General features: G+C 39.7%; 1 protein-coding gene across 1 annotated transcript in view; it reads right to left on the reverse strand.

The window, feature by feature from the left end:
• Positions 1 to 16,546, reverse strand: part of ERC2 (ELKS/RAB6-interacting/CAST family member 2) — a 975,448-nt gene that overhangs the window by 792,885 nt on the left and 166,017 nt on the right. Inside the window, exon 3 of the mRNA XM_077993178.1 lies at positions 6,898 to 7,314. Within this exon, the coding sequence (XP_077849304.1) occupies positions 6,898 to 7,314 (417 nt within the window). The remainder of the gene's footprint in view (positions 1 to 6,897; positions 7,315 to 16,546) is intronic.

Here is a 16,546-nt window from a genome sequence, read left to right on the forward strand (position 1 = left end):
TCTGGTCCTCAGAGCCCTCAGTGATCTGATACCAAATCATCTGCTCAGCTTTATTTCCTTCCCCCACTGAAAGGCAGTTTCAGCTGCTCCAAATTCATTGTGCCTCAACCTCACCACAGTTCCCCCTCTGTGACTTGACTCAGTCATCTCTTCTCCAATCACGCTTCCCCACCAACCCCATGTGCTAAAATTCTTACTGCCTTGAAGACCGGCTCTACCATGGATGAAGCCGGTTGTCAGCTCTCCTGCCTCTAAGCTGTACAGCATTCGGGTGCCATTCAAGGCCTCTCAGTGTACCACACCAAGAAGCAGTAGCATGCAGTGGGGGACACGTACAGAGTCTAGAGTCACACTGCCCAGCTTCCAATCTTGATTGCAGCTTTTGCAGTGTGTGACTGGAGGCAATTACTTACCTCACTGTGCCTCTGTTTCCCTATCTGTGTAATACACATGATGACAACAGTATTTACTTAGCACAGAACAAGACTTGATAATTATGAGCTGTTCCTCTTATTGCTCACCTGAATCTCTGAACAAGACCACAAAATTGCCACCGATACTCCCACAGCATCCTCCATATGGATGCTCAGCATATGCCCAATGATGTCCAACGTATAAATGAAAGAAGACTGCCAGTTAAAGCTACCTGCAATGTTTCTCCTCCACTCCAAACACAGAGCAATCATGCAGAAAACATTTCTTAATGGAGCTCATACCAACCATTATGAACTTTTCTGATATTGACAAAATAAATCACAGAGTAATTCTCTAGAAATTTTTAACAAATTTTTCACTCATTACAATATTTATTGAGCAGCTACCGGCAATATCTGAGGTCTGGGAATACTGATGGAGTGTATTGATCAGGTAAGATACTTACTATATTAAAATAGGGAGCAATTGTTAAGTTCTGTAATATGTATAGGAAACAGCCCTTGTAAAAGATCGTGTATATAAAATGTTATGTTTATATGTTTGGGAATAGTTTCTGTAATTAGCTTTGTTGGTAGAAATAGAATGTATTGAATCTGTAGAGTCAGAATTAGAAATGCCTGCATCAGCAAAATCATGGCTTAGGTCAGCAGAACTAGAAACAAGCATGTATTAAGGAAGCCATATGGTTTTGAGAAGGGGGACTGGAATGGCATTTAGAAGTTCGGGCAGAGACTATACAGGACGAGTTTGAGCCATCAGTAAAGGTCTGAAAGCTTAAGAAATTCCAGGTAATACCTTTTGCCTTGGTGGATCTCCCACTGTCCTGGGGTCAACCTGGATAAGTAAACCAAGAGATCAAGAATTCATGTTACCTCTTTCTCCTGTCTGCCTACCCCCAGCACAGAGGGAGGCCCAGGTCTCCTGAGGGTTTTGCTTGTCCTGGGTTATTAGCAACTGTGGCCTGTAAAGACTTGGGTGCTTTTCTGGCCCTGCTACCAAAAAAGGGCAAGTTGCCCAAAAGGATTAACACAGGAGATCAATAGGATTAGCAGCAGAACATATATCCCTTCCCATCAAGATCTTAAGCCAGATAAGTCCAAAGACCCCTAACTCTCTTCTAAGGACCAGTCAAGAAAATAGTAAGCAGGGTAAGTATAAGAGGATCTTGGTCTATTAATCCATTTCTTTTTCTTTAATGAGATCAGTAGTGTTTCAGATACTTGATTACTAAAACTTCTAGATGGAACAGTATGTTCTTTGCAGAAAAAGCTAGAGAACAGGGTAAACTATGAGCACGTCAAACAATGTCTTATCAAATCAACCTGCATCCAAATACATCAGACAATGCTAGTGAGTAATGCTGAGCTTCGGCCAACCCTTTGGCTCACATTAGCACATCAGTTGGAGTTCCTGGGCAATGGATTTGGTCTTCCAAGTAAGTTAAGATCATAACCTTTTGGTTGTTGTTTCCTGCCAGACAAAGAAGTGGTTTCACACTCAGCCTTTTCCAGACCACCAAAAGACAATAAGACACTAAAGCAACCCACCCCATATGCAACTCCTGCCAACTCCAAATCTCCTAAAACAATAAGCTGAACAAGGCCAGGAGATGGGGTTTATGTGAGGTCCACCACCTCTGCCTGAGAATGAATCATAAAACCACTAGCACTCCATTCCCCAGCCTCACACTGCCTAGCCCCGACCTACTCGATATAATGAAAATGAAATCAGGAACACACTGAACCTAAAACCTCAAGTACATTTTAAATCTTGTTTTAGATCCATCTATATTAACAGAGGTCAGGTAACTTGTTTATTCAAACTAACTTATTCTTACTGGTATAATAACAAAAGTGGTCAGACACATTTTTCTACTTAAAAAAAAAAAAAAAAAAACCTGACAAAGAAGTACATTCTAAAACTCAGTAAAGAATATGGAAATAGCTCACAATAAACTTTGCCTTATAAAATAACTAATGAAGGAAATAACCCACTTATTTGGCAATGGGAAACAACGATTTGTATATTATTACATATTTGGTAGGTCATTAATTAGAAGCTCTTTTTATTTTCTAGCATAGCATTTTTCAAAAATGTCTTACAAAGAACACCAGTGCAACAAGAGAAAAGCAAGTCACGTAAGTTTGAGAAGCTCTGCCTTCTCTGGTCCCCTTCTTAGAAATGACTAATGCATATTTGCATGTTAAAGATTGAGACTGTAACTCTGTGGAATCCCTTGTTTCCCCAAGTTCACTTGGCACTGCAACCCTTTTTCTCTCGTAACACATATCAACAGCCCACAAATGGCTGTTCTGCCAAGCGCAATTTGGGAAAAATTTCTTCTAGAAATGGGATATGGGCCAGGCGTGGTGGCTCACACCTGTAATCCCAGCACTTTAGGAGGCTGAGGCAGGCGGATCGCTTGAGCTCAGGAGACTAGCCTGGGCAACGTGGTGAAAACCCTTCTCTACCAAAAATACAAAAAAAAAAAAAAAGTAGCCAGGCATGGTGGCACATGCCTGTAGTCCCAGCTATTCAGGAGGCTGAGGTGGGAGGATCACTTGAACCTGAGAGGTAGAGATTGCAGTAAGCCAAGACTGCACCACTGTACTCCAACCTGGATGACAGACTGAGACCCCATCTCAAAAAAAAAAAAAAAGAAAGAAAGAAAGAAAAAGAAAAAAGAAAAGGGACATCGTAAAATGGTTTAAGAGCTGAGACTCCAGAGTCAGCCTGATTCAAATACCAGCTTCACCATTTGTTAGCAGTATGACATTGGGTTTGTCCCTCAGTTCCCCCAGGTAAAATGGGCAAAGTAATAGCACCTACCTCCTAGGCCATGGGCATTTCCATCTGAGTGGAACAGTCTTCTAAGATCCTCACATGGATGGTTCCTTTTGGTTATTCAAGTCTCAGTTCATACTGTCACCCCCTCCAAGAGGCCTTCCCTGACAACCCAATATAAAATTAGCCTCACCAGATCACCAGTGCTTCACTCTCTTCTTCATGACATGCCTCTATTTAACCACAAAATTGTCATCTATTTTCCCCCAATAGAATGTAAGCACCATGAAGGTACATTTTAATAATGATCATTGCTATATCTCAAAACAGATCTTCAATAAGTATTCATCCAACGAAGGAATGAATAGAAGGATTAATGAATGAATGAATGAATGGATGGATGGATGCATAAATGAATGAATGAATGAGATGACTCAGTGTGAATCCATCTAAAGCATTCTTCGTGATGCCTGACACATAAGCTGACACACACAGATGCTATTTTGAAAACTTCTGGGGAACCGTGAGTGGTTAATACACACATAATCATAATTCTCCCAATAAGTAACATTCTGACTCCACAGTGTATCTTCTTGCTGTAGTAGAGGTAAACATTTCACAACATTCATTCAGAGGTGTGCTAGTAAACAGGCTTTCAGGAATGGGCAAGGGAATGGGGAAGGTAGACCCTAAGAGTAGCATCTTCCAATTTCCATGGTATAAATACACCAAATATGACCAATTTCAGGCTATGTGTGGTTTAACATCAGGATCACGAGATTCCTGAGAATTTAACAAATTGCTCTCACAGGACTGTAGAACCTTTCTCATGGGAATGGTCCTTTCAGGCCTTGGAGTCTTGTTTGTTGAGTTCAAGTTTAACATGAGTTTTTTTATGTACAGATATATTTTCCAAATTCTCCCCCTCTTGATGAGCTAAAATAAGGGATACCTACTCGTTTTGGTCTGATGCTCAGGGAAACTAGTTGTATGTACTGGGCTGCACTTTCTGTACCCTCTTCTGTGTGCTTTCAAACTGGTGTTTAAGGATCTAAATATGATCTATATCCACACCAAACCATTGTGAGAACCAGCCAATCTCAGAAAACCCAAGATGAATTGTGTTTAGATTCATTTAAATGGGGGCAGCCACATAAGGCACCATCTAGTAAGCACTATCAATGAGCAGAATCTAATTGCAGAAGAAGAATGACCACCCTGACCACAAGATCCCAAGAAGGAGTGAGAAATGGTGCTGCAGATGGAGATTTCTCTGGCATCACAGCCTTGCTACCCCTTGGCATCAAAATAAAACAGTAGCTTTTTCCAACTCTAGTCATCCTCTATCAACTGCAGTTTTGAGATAATACAAGAAAAATTCCAAAATCCACAGTTAATCTACATGCAAGTAACAACATGCCAGTAATTGTTGCTCCTCTTCTGTAAGCTACATGAGAGGTCTATGAAGTAAGACATGGAGAAAATTACTTTCTGCTGTACTGTATTTGTTATCTATGGCTGTGTAACAAATTACCTCAAAATTGAGCAGCTTAAAACAGTACACATTTATTATCTCAGTTTCTGTGGGTCAGGAATTCAGGCACAGCTTAAGTGGGTCCTCTGCTTCACAGTCTCTCACAGCCTGCAATCAAGATGTCAGCCCAGGACCTGTCATCATATCTGAAGGCTCGACTGGGAAAGGATCCACTTCCAAGCTCACTAAATGGTTGTTACCAGGTTTCCATTCTTTGTGGCTGTTGAAATGAGTGCCTCTGTTCCTTACTGGGTGTTGACTGGAGGCCACCCTCAGTTCCTTACCACATGGGTCTCTCCACATGGCAGCTTGCTTCATCAAAGCATGCAAGTATGAAGGCAATAGAGTCTGCTACCAAGATGGAAGTAGCAGTCTTACATAACCTAATCATGGAAGTAACATTGACATTCTATTACTTTTGCCATATTCTATCATTTCAGAGCAAGCTATGAGGATCAACCAATACTCAAAGAAAGAGAATTATATAATGGTGTGAATTCCAAGCAGCAGGGATTATTGGAGACCATCTTGGAAGTCTTCTCACCACATTCACCCTCTTGGAAGATAGATGGGAAGATACTGTGGTTGTTCCCACCCACATGGGAACACCCATCCCAAAATGGGTTGCTCCCATTTTGGCCTAACCAAAACATCTCCTTTTTTTTTTTTTTTTTTTTTTTTTTGAGACGGAGTCTCGCTCTGTCGCCCAGGCTGGAGTGCAGTGGCGCGATCTCAGCTCACTGCAAGCTCCACCTCCCGGGTTCACGCCATTCTCCTGCCTCAGCCTCCTGAGTAGCTGGGACTACAGGCACCACCATGCCACGGCTAATTTTTTTTTTTTTTTTTTTTTTGTATTTTTTTAGTAGAGACGAGGTTTCACCATGGTCTCAATCTCCTGACCTTGTGATCTGCCCGCCTCGGCCTCCCAAAGTGCTGGGATTACAGGCGTGAGCCACCGCGCCCAGCCCAAAACATCTCTTTAAGATTTTCGATATGAAACCAAGCCATGTGGTTTCCCAAGCATGTTGGTAAAGTATCATTAAAAGAAAACAAAGAAGAATAAGAGTAGAGGACATTAAATTTGCAGACACAAAAGTCTTTTACTAAGTTCTAGGCAAATATAACCTACATCAGAGCAAATTCCTGGGAGCATCTGCATTTTTGCAAATCCCAACATGGAAGCCATGTCTTCTGACCAACCAAACAAGTGACTCACAAGAAGCACCACCATCTGAACAGGTATACTGTCAAGAAATCTAGTTTGGTCTAGAAGTAAGTATCTTCTAGAATTTTTATTTATTGCTGTAGAATAGTTTGAAAACATTTTTAATGACATTTTATTGCTTGTTATTTTCTGTGAGATCCTTGTCTCCCTACAGCAGTTTTGCCTGCATGATACTTTTAAGGTCCATATCCACCAGAGTGGCAAGGAACTGCTATAAAAATTTCAAACCTTGGCAGTCATCCACATTTTTTCTAAGCTCTACCTAACCACATATTCTCAGATACATGAGTATCCCAACATTGAATGGTGGTAAAAGGCCAGAGAGACTGCCTCTGAAGGACTTCAAATGATTTAACCCACTAAGGGCAAAACACATACTCAGAAAACCTGTAATACTCTGTCCTAGATGAATGTAAATGCAGACAAAAATTATCTTAATCCTAAACACTCAAAATTAATCTGTGAATTTTACCATTCTTTCCTAAATGCTTTACTTTCTGCAAATCTCATCCCCAGTTCAGTAACAAAAATATTTAGGGTCATTGTGTTGCTAATCATATTTATTTTTTCCTTTAGAGAGGTGATATTTGATAAACAACTAAACTAAATAGTACCACACCTAAAAGACTCTGAAACCGCCACCTGTGGGAAAGCAATTGTAAATCACTTTAGAGTTGATATGTCCTGCATATGTTTGAATCGTGGATATGTGTTGAATAATAATGGAATGCATGTGCAGTGAGCAAAGACTAATACAAAATTCCAGTTTAATGGTCTTAAGCCGGCAGGAAGGTCATAAAGCAGATGACAAAGGGAATTTTGTTAAGGATGTAGATATCTTCCAACCTGTGAAAATAACTTGATAATATATTTTCACTTATAAATTAAGGCTGTGGGGAAATACAGAGAATGCTCTTACCTCTCTAAGATGTATGTTTTCCTTCTCTTTCTGGTCTAAAATCACTTCCAAGTGGCTGACCTGAGACTCAGCCTCTGCCATCCGTCGCGTTCGCTCATTGTCATCCTCTAGGCTTTTGGACGGCAAGCCTTTACTTTGTAACATCTCAAGAAGTTTTTTAATCGACTCATCTCGGGCATTGAGGGTTTGTTTCTGCGTTTCAATTCTCAGCTCCATTTCCTCTAATGTCTTCCTCAAAAGGAACAGCTCCTTGGCCTGCCTGTCGTGCTCGGCTTGGAGCCGCCTGAAGTTCTCCTCCGTCAGCTCGATGGTGAAGTGCTCCGCTCCTCGGTTGCCACTCTCTTGCTGGAGGAGGTGGTTGAGGTCTCTCTGGGTTCGCAGCTCATCTTGAAGGGCTTGGATTGTCAACTGTAGGTGCTGCAGGGAGAAAGATGGAGCAGGAGAGGAGACAGAAGGAAAAAAAGTCAATGAAAATGGCAAGTGCCGTTTGCTGCCACCACACTATGAAGATGGAATGTTAATCATGAGGTCCGGAGGGCCAGCCATGAATTCCTCCACGGTGACTTCAGAAGCATGGGACAGCACATGGAGAGGGGGAGATTAATTCAAGGATGCTTTCTGAATGTCTTGGGAGAAGAGAAATGCACACGTACACAGAAACAATAGATTAGTGTCAATCACAAGGGAAATTATACATCTACAGAGTTTTAATTTAGGAAGTGGAAAAGGTTAGAGGGAAACTTTCACAAACACACCTTCTTTATGCCCAGAACGCTCCAGACTCAGTATTCCTTGTTTCCTAAGGTATTCTTTATTGTACTATCCATTATTTCCCACGATCAATATGTGTTGATTTAAAAATGAAAATAATAGCATCCACTACAAGTAGACACAAACGAAGACTTTATTTTTTTACAAATAAAGCTGTGAACAGGTTTAGTAAACAGGATTACTGCATCTGAAAGCAAAAGGGAATAAATGCAGGCACAGACAAACACACTCAAACACACAAGGAGGTGAGGCTGTACAAAGCAGAACAAACAAGCTGCAAAGAGTGGACAAACCTTGGTTCTTCTGGCATCCAGTAACTGAACAGCATGGGAAATGAAAAAAAAACGAAGCAAAAAATCAACACAAAGAAAAGTCTAGTGCAAGCAAAGGATACTTTACAGAAAGAACTTAATCAACATAAAGTACCTTCACAGAAGAAAGAAGAAAAAAAAAGAAAAAAATTCTAATTACAGCAAAGACCTATAAGCTACACAGAGTTTATAGCATTGACATTTGATAGACATGGAAAAAAAAAAAAAAAAAGGAAAGACCAAACCTGAGGTTTATCCCACCTTTTGTTTTCCTAAATCTCACTGACCCAGGAACCGAAAGTCTTGAAAGTATTACCAGAGAGGGAAGCACCTGTTATTTTGGGTCACCATTTTAAGCAAAGTCAGGGTGAAAGCACCAGAGAAACAAAATAGTTATCAGATGTGAGAAAAGATACCCGTGCTTGAAGATAGTTGGTGAATTCAGCAATACCTTTCCCCATAGGACAAACACCCAGGCTGGTCAGAGAAGGTAGCCACAAGCCTGAAGGCATTTCTATCCTTATGGACAAGCCAAGATGCTTCCAAGACAGCAGCTATTCATTTGCCAAACACATGATCCTGCTTGTGAAACGAATACAATTCTAAGCACAGGAATCAAGAGGGATGTAAGACATAGCTCCCACCCACAGGGAACCACAGTATTATAAGGCATGGGTAATACTATATCTAACTTATATGAATATTGGAGCAGTCAACATTTTGAAATCTGTCTGAATTCCTACAGCTGACATTCAGTGGTATTGAGATCTTTCTGAGTGTGGCCTATATCCTGAAACTAGCACTGGGTGATGCAGCATCTTGATTATATTGTTTCTGGGTATCCAATTCATATCCCCATTTATGAATGTCCATTGAGAAATTCTTAGAGCCTTCTTATCTGTATACCACCGTGCCTCACAGGGTACTGAATGCAGTGAAAGAAACTGATATGTATTTAATGGTGGAGATTATTCGTTTTTAATACAATGCTCCCCTATAAAGTGTAACATACAAAGTTGTGCAACCATCAACACAATACATTTTTTAACATTACCTCAGAAAGATACCTCATGCCCTTTAGAAGTCATTCCCCATCTCCTTCCCTTTCCCCAGGCCCTGGTAATCACTGATTTACTTTCTGTCTTTATGCCTGTTATGGACCTTTCATACCAATGGTATCATGCAATCGGTGGTTTCTTTCACTTAGCAGGTTTCCAAGGTTTATCCATGTGGTATTGTGTATCTGTACTTCATTCCTTTTTATGGCTGAATAATATTCCATTGAACGAATATACCACATTTTATATATCCATTCATCAATTGACTCAGACACAAATATTCATAGCAGCAACATTCATATTAGTCAAAAAGTGTTAACAACCCATTTGTCAATCAACTGGTGAATGGATGAAATCTAGCATATCAATTTAATGGGATATTATTCAGTCCTAAAAAGGAATGAAGTGCTGACATACAAGATGACATGGATAAATCTGAAAACATTATGTCATGTGAAAGAAACCAGTCAGGAAACAATATGTGCTGGAGAGGATGTGGAGAAATAGGAACACTTTTATACTGTTGATGGGACTTTAAACTAGTTCAACCATTGTGGAAGACAGTGTGGCAATTCCTCAAGGATCTAGAACTAGAAATACCATTTGACCCAGCCATCCCATTACTGGGCATATGCCCAAAGGATTATAAATCACGCTGCTATGAAGACACATGCCCACGTATGTTTATTGCGGCACTATTCACAATAGCAAAGACTTGGAATCCACCCAAATGTCCATCAATGATAGACTGGATTAAGAAAATGTGGCACACATACACCATCCCAGGACAATGAAGGAGGTCATAATGACTTCTGTTTCTAGGCTTCCAGGAGACTGCATTTTCTGATAGGCCCTCCTCTACACTACAGCTAGATAAAAGCAAATATACTTTTCAAAGCATAGTTGAGCTTACAAGGAAGTAAGGGAAATCTCCAAGGGAGGGGCTGGGGGAGAGACCACTCTCTGTTCTCTCTGCCTCTTCTTATAAGGAGCAAATGCCAATCCAAGCACTGAGCTTGAGAGAGCGAACTGGGGCTCACTGAAGTGAGGGAACTGAGATTCTCCCAACAAGCCCATATTTGCAGAAGAGGCTAATGTGGTCCTAAGTGCCCCCTGGCGCCTAACAGATGCAAATGCAAATTCTTGTAAGGGGGACAGGCAGTGGGTGGGCAAGGACTGGGAAAGGCGATGAGGCAGAGAACAAAAGCCCTCAGGAGTCCAAAAAATTCAGATTAATGAAATACAAGCTTACAATAAAAAATTACCACAGACACAAGGAAACTTCCATGAGTGATGGCCATATGCAGAATACAAGGTGTTTTTGAAATGTTTAAGAAAATAAATAAAAATTTTAGAAGAAATATAAAATTGAAGAATCAGCATGGAAAAGTGACTTTCCAAAATTATCAACCACATCTGAAAAAGAATAAAAATATACAGCAATGAAAAATATAGCATTTAAAGTGAAACCTAACAGATGGGGTAAGAAAAAAGAGAAAACTAGTGAACAAAGACACAATAGAGGCAAGCCACAAAGCAAAATGTTGGTTCTTTGAAATGACTAATAAAACAAACCTCTTCAGAAATGAGTACATATAGGAAATATTTAAAAGATGATATGAAAATACTGTTAACTTTGGGCCAAAAAATTTTGAAATATCAAGAAAATGAACAAACGACTAGTCATATCTTACATAATCTGACTCTAGAAGAAACAGAAATCCTGAAGAGTTCTGCAGCTATTAAATAGATAGAATCAGAATTTTAAAACTCTTCCCGCAAAGAAAACCCAGGTGACTCCAATTTGCAAAAACTTTCAGATAAATGGAAAGAAGAAACCCTCCCCCAATTCATTCTGTGAGACTTGATCATCTTGACACCAAAGCTAGGCATGAACTATACAAGAAAGGTAACTTCTAGTCCAAACTTCACACTTAGACAATGAGTATTATTAGCAAGTGGAATACCGGGGTATATTAAAAAGGTAATACATCATGACCAAGATGTGTTTCTTATAGGAATTAGAGAATGCTTCAGCATTAGACAAAGTATTCTGTAAATAACGTTAACGGAGTAAAGATGAAAAATAATTATGATCAGCTCAAGATATAAAGTCAGTGTTTTCTATAAATCGTTACAAACTAGGAATAAAGAGGAATTTCTTTAATTTAATAAAGTATATCTGCTGCAAACTGACAGTATCATTCTTAATGGTAGATGTTAGAAGCGTGCCCCTTAAAATGAGGCATAAAATTACGCCATCATCAGCACCACTTGTAGAATGTTGCAACAGCCTTCTCCTAAGAGGCCTAAGTTAGAACAGTAAGACCAGAAAATAAAGAGAAAAAATAATAATTGAAAAGAAGAAAAGTTCTATTATCATCAATTGTATTATGCGGTTTTCTACTTAGAAAACCCAAAAGAATCTATAAATTATTAAAAATAATAAAGTTATTTCCTTATCAGCAGGGCACAAAAAATGTAGCCATAAAAAGAAGAGTAGCAAATTTGACAATGTTAAAAGTAGGAATTTCTGTTCAACAAAAGACACTATAAACAGAATGAAAAAACAATCTACAGTTGAGAGATGATGTTTGCAATACATTAAAATGACAAAAAATTTGCATCAAGAATATACATAGAATTCCTATAATTCAATAAAAAAAGATACCAACAGTTAATTGAAAAATGCACAAAAGAAATGAGCGGGCATTTCACAGAAAAGGAAATATAATCAGACAATAAACATATGAAAAGATGTTCAATCTTATTAGTAATCAGAAAACCACATGAGCCATATGGAAGCCACAACGAGAAAGCATTTGATACCCCACTCTCTTAGCCACACACACATACACTCACACACACTATAATAATCATAATAGCAGCAGCAAAAATAAATAACAATAGCAAGTACTGACAAGGATATAGATCAATAAGAACTCCTAACACAGCTAGTAAACTAGTGCAACCATGCAAGAACTAACCATGCATATCCTCACCTAGAAATTTTACCCTTAGGTACATATCTGAAGCAGGGGATGGCAAACTATGGCCCAGGGGCCAAATCTGGCCTTTTGCCTGCTTTTGTAAATAAAGTTTTATTGGAACACAGCTATATGCATTTATATATTGTCTTTTTTTTTTTTTTTTTTTGGAGACAAAGTCTCACTCTGTGGCACAGGCTGGAGTGCAGTGGTGCAATCTCGGCTCACTGCAACCTCTACCTCCCAGGTTCAAAGGTTCAAGCGAGTCTCATGCCTCAGTCTCCCAAGTAGCTGAGACTACAGGCATGCACCACCATGTCTGGTTAACTTTTGTGTTTTTAGTAGAGATGGGGTTTCTCCGTGTTGCCCAGGCTGTTCTCGAACTCCTGACCTCAAGTGATCCTCCCGCCTCAGCCTCCCAAAGTGATGGAATTACAGGCATGAGCCATGGCTCCTGGCCTTATATATTATCTATTGCTACTTTTGTAGTACAATTGCAGAGTCAAGTAGCAGATACCGTATGATCCATGAAATCTAAAATATTTACTATCTGGCACTTTACAGAAAAAGTTTGCAGGCCCCTGTCCTAAAGAAATGCTTGCTCATGAGCACAACAGACACATACAAGAACATTCAGTGTAGCACTATTCCTAACAGCAAAAAACTGGAAATAATCCACCAACAGGAAAACAGATAAATTATGACATATGTATGTAATGGGATGTTAGATTATTGTGCAAAAGAACAAATGACAGCTACATGCAACAGGGATTTATCTTAAAAGAATATTGAATGGAAGAAGTAAAAATAGAGAATATACACAACATCATCCCACTGAGATAAGGTTCAAGGGCATGATTTTCATAACACAGAAGAAGAAACAGAAACTGAGAAGCACTCATGTGTAACATCAACAGGATTGGTAATTTTCTCAGGTGGGGTAGGGAGCCTCTCCAGGTGTTCATGTTAGTATTATATACCATAATTTACATATGTGTTCTTTTGTACCTATCCAACAGCATAGAATAATCTCCTTGGATGAACCTGTGGGAGGAGTATAATATAGTGTGTAACAGCCCAGACTCTGGAGCCAGGCTGCCTGGTTCCAATCCCAGACCTATCACTTTCAAGCGGTGTGATCTTGAGGAAGTGTCTTAGCATCTCTGAAACTCAGATTCCTCATCTGTAAAATAGGGATGCAAGACCTGTCTTACATCATTGAGGACACACAAATCATTACTTCAGCGGCAAGCATGAGCTCAGAATACGCTCAGCATCACTCCCCACGTATCAGCAGAGCCTGTCCCTACAGCCATCCACCTTCACTCTGCATAGCTGAGTCAGAGGCCAGAGCCAGGGCACTGTGATACACACTGGCCCTGGGGTGGAGGCGCACTGACGGATTATCACAGGATCCAGATAGGAAGGTGGCCTACCAAGGGCAGGGGGTGTGTAGGATATGGCCTCATGATCATGATGTTTGGCTCGGAAATGTATGCACACAGCTCCTAAAGTGAATTCACGAAGAATGAGAGCCCAGCTTCAACATCAGCAGCACCTGAAATCACCACCTACCAGGTCAACAAGAAAAATGTATATATTTTTTGCCTTTCCAAAGTAAAGAAGCAACCTGAGTCCTTGGCTCTTATCTCAATTTATCTTTCCCATACAGTGCACAATTACAGTATAGGGAGGAAAGTATGGGTTTTGAGGAATATTGGCTGAGAGTCTCTCAATTACCAGAGCTCAGTTACTGAATCTCCCCTAAGCCATAGTTCAGTCATCTCTAAAATGTGGATAATAGTGTAGACCTCACAATGTTATTCAAAGGCTTCAGTGAGACACTGTGTGTCCCTCTAAACAAGCCCTCAAGAAAAGCGAGTCCTCAACTTCAAATACTGGTAACACTGGAGCCAAAATGCCAAGACCATTAACCTGGTGTATTTCTTTAACTAATCAGGCCACTGAGACATTAAGCATCCTCATGGCTTTTACCAGACTGTGTTTCAATAGTGTTTCTCCAAGTACCTTCCCTGGAACAGCATTCTGCAGGATGTTAATACATGTTCTGTTGGGGGAGTATTGGAAAGGAAGGGTTCTGTTATCATGTATCATATAATCATGTATTCACTATACACACACTTGCATACACACACACACACACACAGAATGACCCTCTCAAGGACAGTTTCTAATTTTCATAATGAAGTATAGAAGAAAGGTGAGAGGACCAGAGGGAAACTATTTCACCAGACCATCGGCACAAGGGAACAATTTCAGAGAGAACAGGTTTCCATTCCTCTTTGCTTAGCTACAGCTAGATTGAGGGGATGGGGGTGCAGAGAGTGTCCTTAACCTTGGATTACTCTGTCCTGTCCTCTCTGTCAAAACTCAAATGCCTCACGTCCACCACTCACTCATCTGACAATACTGTTCCAAAGCTGCCAACACTATGTCCACTTCACAAGAGCATAAATTGGGGTGGCTTAAGGGATTTGACTGCAATCACATCATTAGCAAATACGGGCCAGTGTCTAAAATTGAGGTTTCCTCCAGCCAATTCTATAGTCTCTCCTGCTCTAAAAATACTACAGAATTTCATTTTGAACAACTCATATAAGCTCCCATATTCATTCAGTTCAAAAAAAGTTACAATGAAAATACAAGAAACTAAGCACTACTTGAGTTTATATAAAAAAGAAGGAAAAATACACTTTGCCTTAGCCAACGTTTATAAGAGTGACTTCCAATAGCTACTGGAGTCAGAATCTAATCCAGATCTCAGAATGTCTAAAACACAGAAAGGCAACTAGAATGAAAATATAATTATATATGTATGATGTGCATGGAACACGCAATTATTTAAATAGGGAATAGCCAGATGTTTAGAATCTACTGTGTCTTATCTCCAAACATGGAAAATATGAGTTCCTGGCAGGTTTGAAAAATTGTGTGACCTTAAGCTCTTTTCCACACTATGGGGAAAAAAACAAAAATGATAAAGTTTTGCACTATAAGCAGCTTAGGGTTTCATTGCTATGAAAACCGTCTCCAAGCTATACAAAAATATGAATTGGCTTATACCCAAAAGTTGTGAAGTTTTTTTAATAAATCCATACTCCTTCTCAAGCAAGTACTTACCATAACTCTTTCAAAGAAAACAGAATCTCTTTGCAGACAACTTGGCCTGCTCTACTTCTCCTGTGACTTTATTTTCTTATTAATCACTTTCTAGTTTGTCTCTAATTAAATGTGAAGGGCAGGTTCTCTGATCCCTTTCTCTGTAATCCTATGTACAGGATGTACAACACTCTTCCAGACTTCAAACCTTCCTTAGGCTGTGTCATGTGTTTGAAAAGACAAACAGCAGACCAGCTAAAAACATGTGGCCCCAGTGTGTGGTGGAAGAGTTGGCCAGCTGAGAAAGGTATAAAAAATTAATATTTAGACATATGGTCCAGCCTCTAGGCTTTCTCATTCAGGGTAGAAAACCCCAAGGAGAAGCACATATAACTAAATAAAGAATATGGATAGGTGATTTTTAAAAGCACTGGGACTCTGGGTTCCTCACCCACACACTGTCATTGATAACTGCAGAACTCACTTTGGTTGATAATATGTGACATTTTGCCAAGATTCATAACACTAAGAACAGTATACATGGGAAAGCCCTCTTGGCAGTTGCTTTTGTAAGCAAAGAAGAGTTCTGGTTTTCATTACAGACCAATACTCTAAGGTGGCACAATATTGGAATATTGCATTGGGCTTAGAGTTAAGGACTTAAGTTCTAATTCTAGCTTTGCAACTAACCAGTTACATGATCTGGGGAAAAATCATTAGACTTGTCTCAGCTTCCAAGAACAGTGGTGAAGAGTTGAGTTTTGAATCCTGGATCTACCCATGACAGTCTGTGATGCCTTGAACAAATTACTTAAGTACTCTGAGCATCAGACTACTCATCCGTAAACAGGAAATAATAATTGTAACTCATTACAGGGTTCATACAAACACCATAGGAGATGCTTACTAAGTGAGCAAACAAGTTCCCTTAAAGCATGAAGCACAGGGCCTGGCACATAACGAATGCTCAACAAATGTTAGCTATTTTCAGTATTTTGAGACACTGGTGTGGCTAGAGGCCTGGAATTAAAATTTCTGTCCTCCCTCTTCCGATTTGGGCAGGGAAAAGGAATGGGCATAATGAACATAAATCTTTGATTATCAAATAAATGCAACAGTGGGAAACAAAATGCTAAGCTCTTTGGCATTTTTTTAAATAAGAGAAAAAGGGAAATAGATGTTTTAAGATCAATTCAAAGATGGATATAATTTATTTCCCATTAACTGACCTATAAATAACTCTACAAGGGACTCTCAGGAATACCAACCATTTCTGTTTTGAAGGTCAGTGTTCTTTCCCTGTTGTTAGCCAGTAATCCACAACCAACTAAAGGATAATGGCATGCCCTGTTATCAACACTTCTCAACCTGATACAGGTTACAAAAACAAACAAACAAACAA

The sequence above is a fragment of the Macaca mulatta genome, chromosome 2 (genome assembly GCF_049350105.2).
Source record: "Macaca mulatta isolate MMU2019108-1 chromosome 2, T2T-MMU8v2.0, whole genome shotgun sequence".
NCBI classification, from domain to species: Eukaryota; Metazoa; Chordata; class Mammalia; order Primates; family Cercopithecidae; genus Macaca; species Macaca mulatta.